Below are 13,585 nucleotides of genomic sequence, written 5' to 3' on the forward strand. Positions count from 1 at the left end.
CAGAGCCTCCTCGTCTTCAAATTCCCAACCCTACTGCACCACCTGTTTTCATGGAAGAGTCTTTGAAGGAAGAATCCGCCTCAGCTTGAACTTAGAACCTCCCTCCCCAAGCCTCCTTGATGCTGCTGGCATCCCCTTGGCACCCAAACCAGTCCCAAAGCTGCCGCCATCCATCCCTTCCCCCTCAACTCTCCGTGGCAAGTCCCAGAGCTGACCACCTCTACCAGAACACGGCTTTCCCCAGCCACCAACCTAATGCCGGCTCACCTCACTCCATTTGCCGGGGTCAGAGGACCCTCCTACCTGCAGTTTTGGGGCCACATGAACTGCTTTCGTCCAGGCAGCCTGTGGAATGCAGCTGTGGCCAGCCCCTCACCTCCACTGCCACCCAGGTCCAGCCTGCTGCGGCCACGGGTGGTACCAGCAGCTCAGCCAAGCTCCCTGGGCCTTTCTCTCCACTCCAGGTCGGCAGAGAGCTGTTCAGTGGGAGGCCCAGTGGCCAGGAGGACATACAGACTAGGCTTCAAGGCCTGAGGAGCAGGTGGGAAGCCTTGAACCGCAAGATGACTGAGCGTGGGGACGAGCTCCGGCAGGCTGGACAGCAGGAGCAGCTCCTGAGGCAGCTGCAGGTCCGCTGGGAAGAGGGACAGGGCACAAGAGGGAGACGGAGTCCAGGCTGGGCCGGACAGAACGGGGAGGGAGAAGTCTGGGTGTTCTGACCCTGGCTCTGCAGCCTTTGGAGGCCTCTGGCCTAGGACAAGCTGAGCGTGGCTTTCCCCTCAGTCGGCCAATACAGGATTCTCTCCTGTGTGCCCAGCGTGTGGTCAGCCCAGCTTGAGTCCCCCAGGAAGAAAGAAGTGTGAGGGAACAGGGGAAGATTGGGCACTTCTGGTTGGGGGTTGGCAGTGGTGGGGACAGAGGTCCCTGGTGAACCTGGTCCTGCAAATCCTACAGTCCCAGAGCCCGGGAAGGCCACTTGCTGTGCTATACACGGAGAGCCTAAGGCAGCTCCCGGCGTCCCTCCCCAGGATGCAAAGGAGCAGCTGGAGCAGCTCGAGGGGGCCCTGCAGGGCTCAGAAACGGGGCAGGACCTGCGCTCCAGCAGGAAGCTGCAGAAACGGCACCACCAGCTGGAGAATGAGAGCCGGGCCCTGGCCGCCAAGATGGCTGCCCTCGCCTCCCAGGCCCGTATCGTGGCCGCCTCCCCGGCCATCCTGGAAGAGACCCAGAAGCACCTCCGGAGGTGGGGCCTGTCCTCCCACCCACCTGTGTGTCACTCCCCTGTGTGAATTTAAGTTCCCACAGGGTGGCACCCACAGGACTGGGGTGTCTAGACCTCCTCCCTTATGGGTAGAGTCATTCTGGATGGGACGGTTGGAGACCCCATTATACATCTTCAGCAGGACCCCCACAGTGCGGTCAGGCAAGTCATCTAGGCCATGAGGTGGGGCCCTGGCGCCCTTCCGCTGCCTCTCTTTGTCAGGTGGGGCTTTGCTCTGTTCCCTGGTCTTGTTCTTCACGGGCCCCGTCTGGGCCAAGGAAAGAACCAGGAGCCTTGTCCTCACTCTGTTCCCAACCTCTCCCATCTCTTCCTCCTCCTTCTAGGCTGGAGCTTCTGCAGGGGCATCTGGCCATCCGGGGCCTGCAGCTGCAGGCGTCAGTGGAGCTGCACCAGTTCTGCTACCTGAGCAACATGGAGCTCTCATGGGTGGCTGAGCACATGCCCTGCAGCAACCCCACCAGCTATGCCGAGTGCTTGAATGATGCCCAGAGCCTTCACTGCAAGCACAAGGTAATAGCCCTCTTCTTCCTACATGATTCCGGACATCCACTTCCCAGACCTTAGAAGCGCTCTGCCCCTACTCAGGTGTCCTGGCCTCTAAGCCCTCCCCACTGGGTATCCCAATTTCCAAATCTCTGCCCCAGCTATTTTGACCCTGGGGATCTTGCCTGGAGATCTTGCCTGGATGGGGCCTGGAGCCACATCCATGGCTCTGCTCCAGACGCCCCTGGGTTAAGAGCAGCAGCCTCTCAAGCCGCTCTGTGGCAGGAGCTCCAGGGGGAGGTAAAAGCTCACCAGGGGCAGGTGCAACGGGTGCTGAGTTCTGGGCAGAGCCTGGCAGCTTCAGGGCACCCCCAAGCCCCACACATCATGGAGCAGTGCCAGGAGCTGGAAGACCGCTGGGCAGAGCTGGAGAGGGCATGTGAGGCGCGGGCCCGGTGTCTGCAGCAGGCTGTCACTTTCCAACAGGTAGGATGCAGGGAGGTGGGGTTGGGGGATGAGGCAGAAGTCAGGGCTCCTTGAGGGGCCACCTGTGGGACTCTCAGGGAGGCGGGTCAGTGGGGGCTCTGGGCCGGGAGCTGATGGGTGCCCCATGGGCACAGAAGCCCCTTTGTGCAGCACGCTGGAGAGCAGGGGCAGATGTCTCCAGGGCTGAAGGAGAGTCCTGAGATCCTCTAGGTGAGTCGGCCCCACTCTTGGCAGTACTTTCTGGATGTGTCAGAGCTGGAGGGCTGGGTGAAGGAGAAGCAGCCGCTGGTGAGCAGTCAGGACTATGGCAGAGACGAGGCAGCCACCCTCAGGCTCATTAAGAAGCACCAGGTACCATGTCCTGAGCCTCCCCTCCAGTGTGGCTTAGGTGATGATGGACCACAGGAAGAGGGCTGCCACCCTCGCTCTCTCAGAGGCATGGAGCCCTGCTCTTGCTTCCTGGAGACACAGCCCCATCCCCACTGCCCACCCAGATCCCACAGTGCCCTTTCTTCCAAGGCGACCAGGGCACTGTGATGTACATGCTTTCCCCCTTCATCTTCTTATGAGTCTTGCCTCTCCCTGTGGCTTTGGGGTTTCTCCGCCTCCTCTTGCTTCCTCTCTACCCCACCCCTCGCACTTTTCTCCTCTGTTGAGGTCACCTCCCCAGCCTGCTCCATATCTCCCACAGATTTATTCCTCCCAGGCTTTGCCTCTCATCCTTTGAGCTAACTAAATGCCCTTCCTGAAGCCGACCTCCTCCCACAAACATCCCCTGGCTGAAGGGAGGGAGGTCTCGAAGTCCCCTTCCTCACTCCTGAATTTGGACTCCCAGAACCACACAAGCTCCAAAGCCTGGGGCCCATAGCAGTCCCGGTTCCTGCTGTCACTGAAGTGTCCTCCTGTCTGGGCATGCTTTCTGCACAGCCGCAGTTCCAGTGTGTTCTGCCACAGGACTTTCAGAGAATCTTTTCTAAAGGCCTGTAGCCTTGGCCTCACGGAGCACCCCCCCGGTTATACTGGACAGCTTGCTTAATTCTGCCTCTCTCTCACACATGGAGGTTGGGGTTCAGTCTGATGCCTCCTGTGCCCTCCCTTCCTTGGCCCAGATTAGCCAGCATTCACCTTTCCCTGCTAAATAATGAGCCCTCAGTGGGCACAGACCAGGTGTTCACTTAATGGAACAATAAGTCCTTACTCCATCAGTGATGGGTAGAGGGATGCTGGGTGGGCGGATGGATGCGTTGAGGTAGATGGATGGGTGTGTGAGTGGTGGGTGAATGGATGAGGATTGGTGACTAGATGGGTGGGGGACGGACAGGTGGGTGGATGAGTCACCCAGGCTGAGCCTGGCGTGGGTCCTCGTTCATCACAGGCTCTACGGGAGGAACTAACCATTTACTGGAGCTCCATGGAGGAGCTTGACCAGAGGGCCCAAACCCTCACTGGCCCTGAAGCCCCTGAGCAGCAGCGTGTGGCGCAGGAGAGGCTCCGGGAGCAGCTGCAGGCACTGCAGGAGTTGGCGGCCACACGGTGAGGACACCGTACCCCCTCTCATCAGTGGGTACAGGAGGCCTAGCCACAGCTGACTGTTCCCGTGCCATGGCCCTAAGTCGAGCAGAACCCATGACCCCAGGCTGTAGAGTGGTGCTAGGAGAAGGGTATGCGTTGCTCACCTCTTTCCATAAATTCTTCAGTGAGGCCCCACAACTCCCTGCTGTCCTTCTCCCCACATCTCCCCATGTCCACACCCTCCTCTGCCCCTACACTCGCCCTGCTGGGTCTACTACTGCCTGAATCATGAGCTGCAGGCTTGGACAGAGACCATGAGTAACCCCATTCTTCAGATTGGCCCCTCTGGCTGGCCTGGCTGGCCCCCGGGGGGCGGGCAACTCACTTCTGGGGAACCACGGGCTGTCACCACAGGGACTGGGAACTGGAGGGGGCCCTGAAGCTGCACGAGTTCCTGAGGGAGACCGAGGACCTGCAGAGCTGGCTGGCACGCCAGAAGCAGGCGGCCAAAGGAGGGGAGAGCCTGGGGGAGGACCCCGAGCACACCCTGGTGAGAAGAGGGCCAGGGTCAAGGAGGGTGTCCTGGGGCAGAGCCTGTGGGGTGGGGAAGCTGGCCCTGGCGGGGCGGAGGGAGAAGGTGGTGCAGAGCGGTGAGCCCTGGCTGAGGCGGACCTGCTGAGGGGAGCGGGCAGACGCCGTGGCCGTCCAAGCCCATATCACCCAGTTGGGCACTGAGGTGCCTCAATTCCCAGGCTGCTTGCCGCGTAACCATTCGGGGGCTACCCTGTCACCCACTCCCGTCTTCTCAGCACCTCTGCACCAAGTTTGCAAAGTTTCAGCGCCAAGTGGAGATGGGCGGCCAGCGGGTGGCCGCCTGCCGGCTGCTGGCGGAGAGTCTGCTAGCGCGTGGGCACAGTGCTGGCCCCATGGTGCGTCAGAGGCAGCAGGATCTGCAGTGAGTGCCCAGTGGGCCAGGCCAGCATGGGGTGTGGGGGAAGGAGCTGGGCAGGCAGGGCCCAGAGTGGTAAGAGAGGATGGCATGCTGTGAGGGCCGCGCTGGCCCCGGCTGCCCACGGGGCTCTGCAGGGGGCCTAGCTCCGGAGGAGCCAAGCCCGCCACAGGCTCTGGACTGTGAAGGGAGGTGAGGCTGGGTGTGCAGGTCAGAGTCCTGCTCCTGGGACTGAGAGCAGGAGCTGTAGGAAGATGGTGGGGCCGGATGTCAGGGCCTTCCCCTGAGCTGTCCCAGCTCCTGTGCTCACTCGGGACAGCTCATGCCTCATGTCGTTCCTAGTTGTCCACTTGGCTGATTTGGATCCACTCCCAGCCTGTGAGCTTTCAGGCAAGGTCATGACTCGCTCATAACCCCTAGCCCAGAGCCTGGCCTGGCAGAAGCCTTAGGAGCTCAGCGAGTTGCAGAGTTAATGAAGAATGGAGAGATGTGACCTCTGCCCACAAAGCGTCCGTAATCATAATCTGGGTGACGCGCTATAAATCAAAGCACAAGATGTAAGGAGTGTCGCAGAGCACAGATACCATTCAGTGCCCAGTATTACAGCATCAAAACATGGAATTCATAGTAAAGCTAGAAGACAGGCTCCCGGGAAGAAAGTGTGTAGGCAGGGCCACAGGCGGGAGAGGTTTTAAGGAGGAGGAGCTTCGAGCAAGTTCCGATACAACCCAGAGAGGAGGGGGCTGACCAGACCTAGCGAGAGGGAGGAACGAGGCAGCCCAGGGCTGATCCCCTGCTGGTCTTCCACACGCCACGGGCAGGGCCACCTGGTCGGAGCTGTGGGAGCTGACCCAGGCCCGAGGCCACGCGCTCCGAGATGCCAAGACCACCCTCAGAGTTCACAGAGATCTCTTGGAAGTCCTCACCCAGGTCAAGGTGTGAGCTGGAGGGGTTGCTAGAAGTGGATACATTCCAGGCTCAGTGCCCACCCTCCATTCCTCATCTCCTTGGCATTCTCCTTTCCTCAGGAGAAAGCCGCGAGCCTCCCCAACGATGTGGCACGGGACCTGCGTGGGCTGGAGGCCCAGCTGAGGAGCCACCAGGGGCTGGAGCGAGAACTCGTGGGCACCAAGCAGCAGGTGAGCCCAGCTGGCTGCCTTTCTGACCCAGGCCCCTGCAGCCGCCTCAGGCTAGCCTGCCTGTTCCTCTAGATTTTCCACTGTCCCTCAGGGCCTCCCATGGGCCTACTGTGCATGGCAGGATGTGGCCCAAGGGGGCCAGAGTTCCCAGGCAAGGGATATATCTGTGGGATAGTCAGGAAGACGTGACCCTTGCCTCCCTGTTCCCTGCCCCTCCCGCAGCTGCAGGAACTGCTGGAGACTGCAGGCAGGGTGCAGAAGCTGTGCCCGGGGCCTCAGGCCCATGCGGTGCAGCAGAGGCAGCAAGCTGTGATGCAGGCGTGGGCAGTGCTGCAGCGACGTGTGGAGCAACGCAGGGCCCAGCTGGAGCGGGCACGCCTCCTGGCCCGCTTCCGCACAGCGGTGAGGGCTCTCGCCCCTTGGGTGGCGTCTATGCGCATGTGTGTGTGCTGCACCACACATGGGCATGCACGCATGAGGCCCTCCAGCTCCGGAGGGAGAACAAGCATGAACTCAGGCGGGAGAGCATGAGCACACGGAGGTCAGTCTGGCTGGTCAGGGGCTGAGCACATGGGCATAGCAGTGACACCTTAGGGTCTGGGTCAGTTCCAGCAAGGTGAGTGGCAGGGCAGTCATGCGGGGTCCCAGCCGGGGCTGAGAGTAAGAACGGCCCAGGAAAGCTCATAACTGGAGACCCAGATGTTAGACAGTGAGCTCTGGATGAGCCAGCATCTATTCAATGTCCTTCTTCAGCCCCCTGCTGAAGCCGCAGGTAGAGAGAGGAGGGCAATATAGAAGCTATGGAAGGTGGAACTTCTGCCCTCGTGGAGCCCTCCTTCCTGGGCAGATGAGCCCAAAACCCAGAGAATCAGACTGGAACAGTGGGTCCTGGCCATGGGGTGTCCCTGGCATCTCCCTGTCCTGGGACCTGGCAGACCAGGAGGCCTAAACTGACACTACAAAAAGGCTTGAGTTTAGGGACCCAACTCTGCTGCTTTGCTGGCAGTGTGAGCTTGAGCAAGGCACTTAACCTTGGGTTTGTCACGCACTTAGAGTTTACAAGACTGTTTGTGCTATTTACCCTTCCTCTGTGCAATGAGATATTTGGTCAAGGACCTGAAGTCCCTCCAGCACCAGTCTTGTGTAGTTGTATACAAATCAGCAGAAGACAGTCTGTAAGGGTTAAATTAGTAATTCAGAGAACACGGAGAGCAGTGCAGTGTCAAATACCAGGGAAGGCTTCACCAGGCAAAGGCGGCCAAGAGGCCGTTGAAGAGCAGGCGAGCTTTCTTTCCCCATCAAGCAGTCTTGATGAGGCTGATCTTGCTATAGCCGCCAGTCCGCTCATGGCCTCATCCAGGTGAGCTCTGTGGAGATGGGAAGGCAGGAGGAGGACCTTCTAAGCAGCAGCGTCAGCAGGAGCAAAGGACAGAGATGTGTCGTGGTGAGGGTCTGGCTCACGTGGAGGATTCGTGGTTCTGGGAGGATCGGGTTGGATGAGAACGGAGAAACCAAGTGACAAAGGGCCACACGTGCCTCAGCCGAGGCCCCGACCCAGGTCGGCTCGAGCTGTGTGAGGAGTGGACTCAGGTGGGCTGCAGTTGCCTCGGCACCTGGTTTCCTGCTGAAACCCGGCCCTCCCCCTCCGCGTCTCCCTCACCCGCTCTCCCTCCGTGTCTCTGGGATCAGGTGCGCGACTACGCCTCCTGGGCAGCCCGCGTGCGCCAGGACCTCCAGTTGGAGGAGAGCTCGCCAGAGCCCAGCCGTGGCCCGCTGAAGCTCAGTGCCCACCAGTGGCTCCGGGCAGAGCTGGAGGCCCGGGAGAAGCTGTGGCAGCAGGCCACCCAGCTGGGCCAGCAGGCACTCCTGGCTGCAGGGACACCCACCAAGGAGGTGGGCCCCCTTTCCTGGTGCCCCCACATACCCTAGCTGACCTAGCCTGTGCCTGGCCACCTGGTGGCCCGCCCTACTGTGCCATGCTGGCCTTTCCTCAGAGGCTTCCCTCAGGATCCAGTCCTCACCTCACCCACACCACCCTCCCCAGCTGAAGCTCCTCACGTGTCCATCCCCAGGTCCAAGAAAAGCTTCGAGCCCTGCAGGACCAGCGGGACCAGGTGTATCAGGCCTGGGCGCGGAAGCAAGAGAGGCTGCAGGCTGAGCAGCAGGAGCAGCTCTTCCTCAGAGAGTGCGGCCGCCTGGAGGAGATCCTCGCGGCCCAGGAGGCAGGTCCCGTCCCGCCCTCACACTCCGCATGCCTCCTGCTCCTCCTTTCTGTTCTCCTCTCTCTGCTCAGTCCCTTTCCTCCTGCTTCTCTGGCTTTTTTTCTAATATGGGGCAGCTGTGCATGAGTCCATCCAGGTGAGCTGGGTGAAGCGCTGAGGCCCCTGAGCTTCCACTGACATCCCCAGACTGAGCCCCAAAGAAGTTGGCCAGAGGCTGGTTGTGCTCCCATGTGGTGCAGAGGTTGGGGTGTCACAGCCTCCCAACCTGGGCTCACACTCCTCCTCACAGCTCCACGCCAAGCTCAGCGGGCACTCCTAAGGCCCTGCTATACCCAGAGTGCCCATGGGCACAGCCTAGCACAGACTGTAGCTGGAGGGGCTGGCTGGCTGGAAGGCATGGTGGCCTCTTTGACTTTTCTGTGAATCCAGGTCTCCCTGAAAACCAGTGCCTTGGGGAGCTCGGTGGAAGAGGTAGAGCAGTTGATTCGCAAGCATGAGCTCTTCCTGAAGGTTCTGACTGCCCAGGACAAGAAGGTAATGGGCTCAGGAGTCCTGGCCGTGGTCAGAGTGTGGGGGTCGGGAGAGAGTCCTGAAGGGGGTCACAGGGAGCTTGGTGTGTTCCCGGAGTCAGTACTGATGGGCCTGCGAGGCTGGGGGCCTGGTTGGGGTTGACTGAGCAAGTTGTATGTGTGGCTCAAGAAGAGGGCCCAGGGTGAGATGGGCCACACTGCAGAGACCCACGGAGGGCATTCGGCTCTGTGCACACCACGCGGTCCTTGGGGAGCAGACTGGTCTGGCTTGTGGCTGGGAGAATCAGACACCCCTTAGCCGTGCGGGGCTGAGGAAAGGGCTGTGAGCCCTGCGGGCCAGACCCTGCCCCAGCCCAGGGTGGGAGAGCAGTAGCTGTGCCCCTGCCCCACAGGAGGCAGCCCTGCGTGAGCGGCTGAAGACGCTCCGGCACGCCCAGGTGCAGGACCTGCTTCCTGCCCTGCTGCAGCGCCGGGTGAGAGTGAAGGAGCTGGCGGAGAGCCGGGGACACGCCCTGCACGCCTCCCTGCTGATGGCCAGCTTCACCCAGGCCGCAACCCAGGTCAGAGGGCACCCCCAGCCCAGGGCCTTCCACCGGGACCACTCAACCATTTTCAGCTGCCTTCATACCACAACACTGTGAGGCAGAAACAGGTTCAGGGAGTGGATGGCTGTGCTGGAGCTCAGACCATGGGATCTAAGCCCCTTTGTGTGGAGACCCCACCAGTGTCCCGAGCTCTAGCAGGGCCAGGGCAAAGAGAGGCAGGGAAGGGAGCAGAGCAGCCCAGGGTCCCAGGAGTAGGGGCCACACCTCCAAAACGAGAGCCCACCCAAGGCCCTGCCCGGCTGCTTCCTGCAGCACATCTTCCGTCTTCCGGAGCTAGAACCTTCAGGGCTCATTGACCAGGTGCTGCCCACTCTACCCCTGAGGCCAGCCTCCTGGGAATGGCTAGGGCTAGGCCTGTGGCATCTGGGGCCCAAGGCTGCAGAGCATCAGCGTTCGTGTCCCACCCCCACCAGGCTGAGGACTGGATCCAGGCATGGGCCCAGCAGCTGAAGAAGCCGATCCCTCCTGGGGACCTGAGAGATAAGCTGAAGCCCCTGCTGAAACATCAGGCCTTTGAGGCTGAAGTCCAGGCCCATGAGGAGGTCATGACCTCTGTTGCCAAGGTAACAACCGGGCCCTCAGCCCCATGCCTGCCCCAAAGTGTGGCCCAGGGGTGATGTCGGTCTTAGAAGGAAGGGCGGCAGGCAAGATGTCCTGTGTCCCCTCTCTCCCTCCAGAAGGGAGAGGCTCTCCTGGTACAGAGCCACCCTCGAGCGGGAGAGGTCTCCCAGCGGCTGCAGGGCCTGCGGAAGCACTGGGAGGACCTGAGGCAGGCAGTGGCCCTCAGGGCCCAGGAGCTGGAGGACAGGCGGGACTTCCTGGAGTTCCTGCAGAGAGTGGACCTCGCAGAGGCCTGGATCCAGGAGAAGGTGTAGCCCCAGCCAGCGGGGGGAGCTGAGAAATGGGGGGAGGAGCCCTCCCTTGACAGGAGGGAGCCCCAGCAGCAGGTGCCAGGAGCCTGGGTTGGTGCTCAGAGCGCTCCCTCCCCACCCTCGGCCTTCACAGGAGGTGATGGTGAATGTTGGTGACCTGGGCCAGGACCTGGAGCACTGCCTGAAGCTCCGACGGCGGCTTCGCGAGTTCCGAGGAACCTCGACCGGGGTGAGGAGGCCTTGCTGGGTAGCGTTGGCCATGCATCCCTCACTGAAAATCCAGTTGAGAGCAGGGAAGGAGTGTGGGCTGTAGGGCAGTGCGTGGGCTCCATGCCTGCTACTCCCGTGCCCTCGGGCAGGCTCCCTCCTCTTGCCTTCGCTCCTTCCTCTTTAGAATGGGGGTAGCACCCACCTCAGAGGTAAGAGAGCATATGCATGGTTGCAGATACGTGAATCTCTAGCTGTGATAAAACTTCGTAGATCTATCCCCCTCTGCTGCACACAGATGCATACTTGCAAAAACTGATAAAATCTGAATGAAGTCTGGTCTAGTTGGTAGTAGTATACCAATGTCAGCTTTGTGGTTTCAATGTTATCCTTATATAGGATGCTGCCATAAGGGAAGCTGGGGAAGGGCACATGGACCTCTCTGCGGGACTTGTGCAATTTCCTGTGCATCTATAATTATTTCAAAAAATCTTAAAAAGATGAGACATATGCCTGGATGCAGTGGATAATCAGCGCCCGCCTTCAGTGTGACTATTTCAGCGTCTCAGCGTCTCCTCCTCGTCCCACACCCGCCCCCTTACACATACACACACCAAACATCTATTTCTCTTATGTGGTGTACGGGGAAATAAAATTGGCAAATGTATTTGCAATTGGATGTTAAAGACCAAATGTGCTAACCTTGTCTCCCTGGTACATGTATGTATAACTTTTTAAAAGGTGGCAGTGCTTAAACCTAAGACATCCCTTGCTAATGGCAGCATTTCACAGACGCTGTGCCAGATGCCGTAGGAGGAAGAGAGCTAGACTTTAAAGGAGCTGGGCTTGAATCCTGGCTCTGCCACAAAGGAGCCACATTAGCCTCGGAGCTCTGCTCTGGTGTCTATAAAAGGAGGGGACTGTCCTTCCCTGACTACCTCGCACGAGGCACTTCATAGGAAAGTGCTTTGGAAATCTAAACAAGCTCTCTGGATGCCAGAGCCAGGAGACCTGCAATGGCACCTTGCGGGGGACCTCTCCCTGTGCACATTTAAACCCCGCCCAGTGTCCAAGCAGCACCAGCCTCAGCTCAGGCGAGTCCTGAGGCGGGGACACCCAAACCCCAGGAAGCCAGAGCTCACTGTTCCATTCCACAACCTCCATTTGCTTATCTTCATCCAAGAAGCTGAATTTTTATTTTAAAAGTTTCTGTGGCCGGGCGCGGTGGCTCACGCCTGTAATCCCAGCAGTTTGGGAGGCCAAGGCGGACAGATCACTTGAGGTCAGGAGTTTGAGACCAGCCTGGCCAACATGGTGAAACCCCATCTCTATGAAAAATACAAAAATTAGCCAGGCTTGGTGGCAGGCACCTGTAGTGCCAGCTCCTCGGGAGGCTGAGGCAGGAGAATCACTTGAACCGGGGAGGTGGAGGTTGCAGTGAGCTGAGATTGTGCCATTACAACAACAGTGTGACGGAGACTGGGCAACAGAGGGGGACTCCGTCTCAAGAGCTTCTGTAAGTGAGCATGTGCCCACTCTTCCCTCCTACATGGTACCCAACACAGGGATCCCATTTTCTGGCCTTAGAGGTGACTCTGGGGCTGCAGGCTCCAAGCCGATCTTGTTCACTTCACCTGGACGGGGTGACCTCAGTCACCTGCCACAGTAGAGGAAGCAGGAAGCAGTTCCTCCCACTGCCCAAATATGCTGTTCCTCGTGCTCTGGGGCCCAGGCATGCTCCCAGTGCCCACTGAGGTGGGAAGAAGGGGCTCTGCGTGGGGGGTGCCAGTGCCCTCGCCCATACCTCCCCTGCAGGACACAGTGGGTGATGCCCGCATCAGGAGCATCAGTGACTTGTCACTGCAACTCAAGAACCGGGACCCTGAGGAAGTCAAGATCATCTGCCAGCGGCGAAGCCAGCTCAACAGCAGGCCAGTCCCAGGCTGGGCAGAACCGAGGGGCCGGGAGAGGGATGGAGGGCCGCCTCGGGCTCCGCATTACACCACCACCCCTCGGCCAGGTGGGCGAGTTTCCATGGCAACCTGCTCCAATACCAGCAGCGGCTCGAAGGGGCCCTGGAAATACACATGTTGTCTCAAGAGCTGGACAGTGTCACCGAGAGGATTCAGGAGAAGGTACGTGGTGGAAGCGGGTCCCGGCAGGGTCTGTGAGCAAATGTGGTCAGGGGAGGGGGTGCTGCCTAGAGTCTCCTGTGTGTCTGCCCCCTCACTGGCCTCTCCTGTGTTGCTGGGTACTTGGAGGTGGGTCCTATCAGGGCTGCACCAGGGACAGCTGATGGGCTGGCCCTTGGGATCAACTCAGGACCATAGAAGTACCTATTGCAAGCTCAGCAGGGGGCTTCCCTGTCTCCTTTCTCCCCCGGATCCTGGTCTCAGACACACTGCAGGTCCAGAGGCCAGAAAACACCCTCTCGGTTTCCTCCCGTTCCCGAGGAAGCCCAGACCCTTGGGATGTTTGCCTTGGGACTGTTCACAACCACAGAGCCCCAGGCTGAATCTGGCAGAGTTAGAACCCGGTCTGGGAAGCCCTCGTGTGAAACAGGTGTCTGCCGAGGCCTGTCTGTCCATCCTTGCTCTGTTTTCTTTCTCACTCCTCAAGGGATGAGAGTCGAATGAGACAGTGTACAGGGAAGCAGCACACACATGAGGTTCTTCCCTCAGAGGAGACTCCAAATCCAGAGTTGCTCCTCTGAATCGTCCCCCTCACATAAGGAAGAGACGTCTGGCCCTCAAAGCCAGGGCCGGGAAATCACACTGGGTGCTTGCTGTGCACACAGAAGCTGCTGGCTGGGCCCTTTGCCAGGAAGGAGGAGCTGAAGCAAAGGCCCAGCAGGTAACTGGCCGTGCCCCTCCCCCAGGAAGCCCTGATCCAGGCCCTGGACTGCGGGAAGGATCTGGAGAGCGTGCAGAGGCTGCTGCGGAAACACGAGGAGCTGGAGCGGGAAGTGCACCCCATCCAGGCCCAGGTGGAGGTGCGCAGCTGGCTGTGGAGCTGGGCCCAGGGCACCTCCTCAGGGGGACCCTGGGCAGAAGCGGGGAGGAGGGGATATGGGATGCCAGGGTGGCCCAGGGCTCCCCTGCCCTAACGTCTGACCCCGGCTTCCCCCACAGTCCCTAGAGCGTGAGGTGGGCCGCCTGTGCCAGAGAAGCCCTGAGGCAGCCCACAGCCTCAGGCACAGGCAGCAGGAGGTGGCCGAGAGCTGGTGGCAGCTCCAGAGCAGGGCCCAGAAGCGGTATGAACCCCGCAGGCCTTGCCCTTGCCGACCCATCCTCCGGCA

General features: G+C 60.1%; 1 protein-coding gene across 1 annotated transcript in view; it reads left to right on the top strand.

Annotated features, from left to right (window-relative positions):
• The window catches only part of SPTBN5 (spectrin beta, non-erythrocytic 5), a 45,850-nt gene that overhangs the window by 17,300 nt on the left and 14,965 nt on the right, over positions 1 to 13,585 (top strand). The window contains exons 21-42 of the mRNA XM_021940460.2: positions 465 to 629; positions 1,029 to 1,243; positions 1,606 to 1,792; positions 2,051 to 2,251; positions 2,486 to 2,602; positions 3,627 to 3,784; positions 4,178 to 4,313; positions 4,573 to 4,718; positions 5,534 to 5,648; positions 5,741 to 5,851; positions 6,074 to 6,253; positions 7,541 to 7,744; positions 7,924 to 8,073; positions 8,503 to 8,607; positions 8,996 to 9,163; positions 9,622 to 9,771; positions 9,886 to 10,077; positions 10,214 to 10,309; positions 12,103 to 12,218; positions 12,308 to 12,422; positions 13,166 to 13,279; positions 13,419 to 13,540. Of these exons, the coding sequence (XP_021796152.2) occupies positions 465 to 629; positions 1,029 to 1,243; positions 1,606 to 1,792; positions 2,051 to 2,251; positions 2,486 to 2,602; positions 3,627 to 3,784; positions 4,178 to 4,313; positions 4,573 to 4,718; positions 5,534 to 5,648; positions 5,741 to 5,851; positions 6,074 to 6,253; positions 7,541 to 7,744; positions 7,924 to 8,073; positions 8,503 to 8,607; positions 8,996 to 9,163; positions 9,622 to 9,771; positions 9,886 to 10,077; positions 10,214 to 10,309; positions 12,103 to 12,218; positions 12,308 to 12,422; positions 13,166 to 13,279; positions 13,419 to 13,540 (3,263 nt within the window). The remainder of the gene's footprint in view (positions 1 to 464; positions 630 to 1,028; positions 1,244 to 1,605; positions 1,793 to 2,050; positions 2,252 to 2,485; positions 2,603 to 3,626; positions 3,785 to 4,177; positions 4,314 to 4,572; positions 4,719 to 5,533; positions 5,649 to 5,740; positions 5,852 to 6,073; positions 6,254 to 7,540; positions 7,745 to 7,923; positions 8,074 to 8,502; positions 8,608 to 8,995; positions 9,164 to 9,621; positions 9,772 to 9,885; positions 10,078 to 10,213; positions 10,310 to 12,102; positions 12,219 to 12,307; positions 12,423 to 13,165; positions 13,280 to 13,418; positions 13,541 to 13,585) is intronic.

The sequence above is a fragment of the Papio anubis genome, chromosome 7 (assembly GCF_008728515.1).
Source record: "Papio anubis isolate 15944 chromosome 7, Panubis1.0, whole genome shotgun sequence".
Lineage (NCBI taxonomy): Eukaryota > Metazoa > Chordata > Mammalia > Primates > Cercopithecidae > Papio > Papio anubis.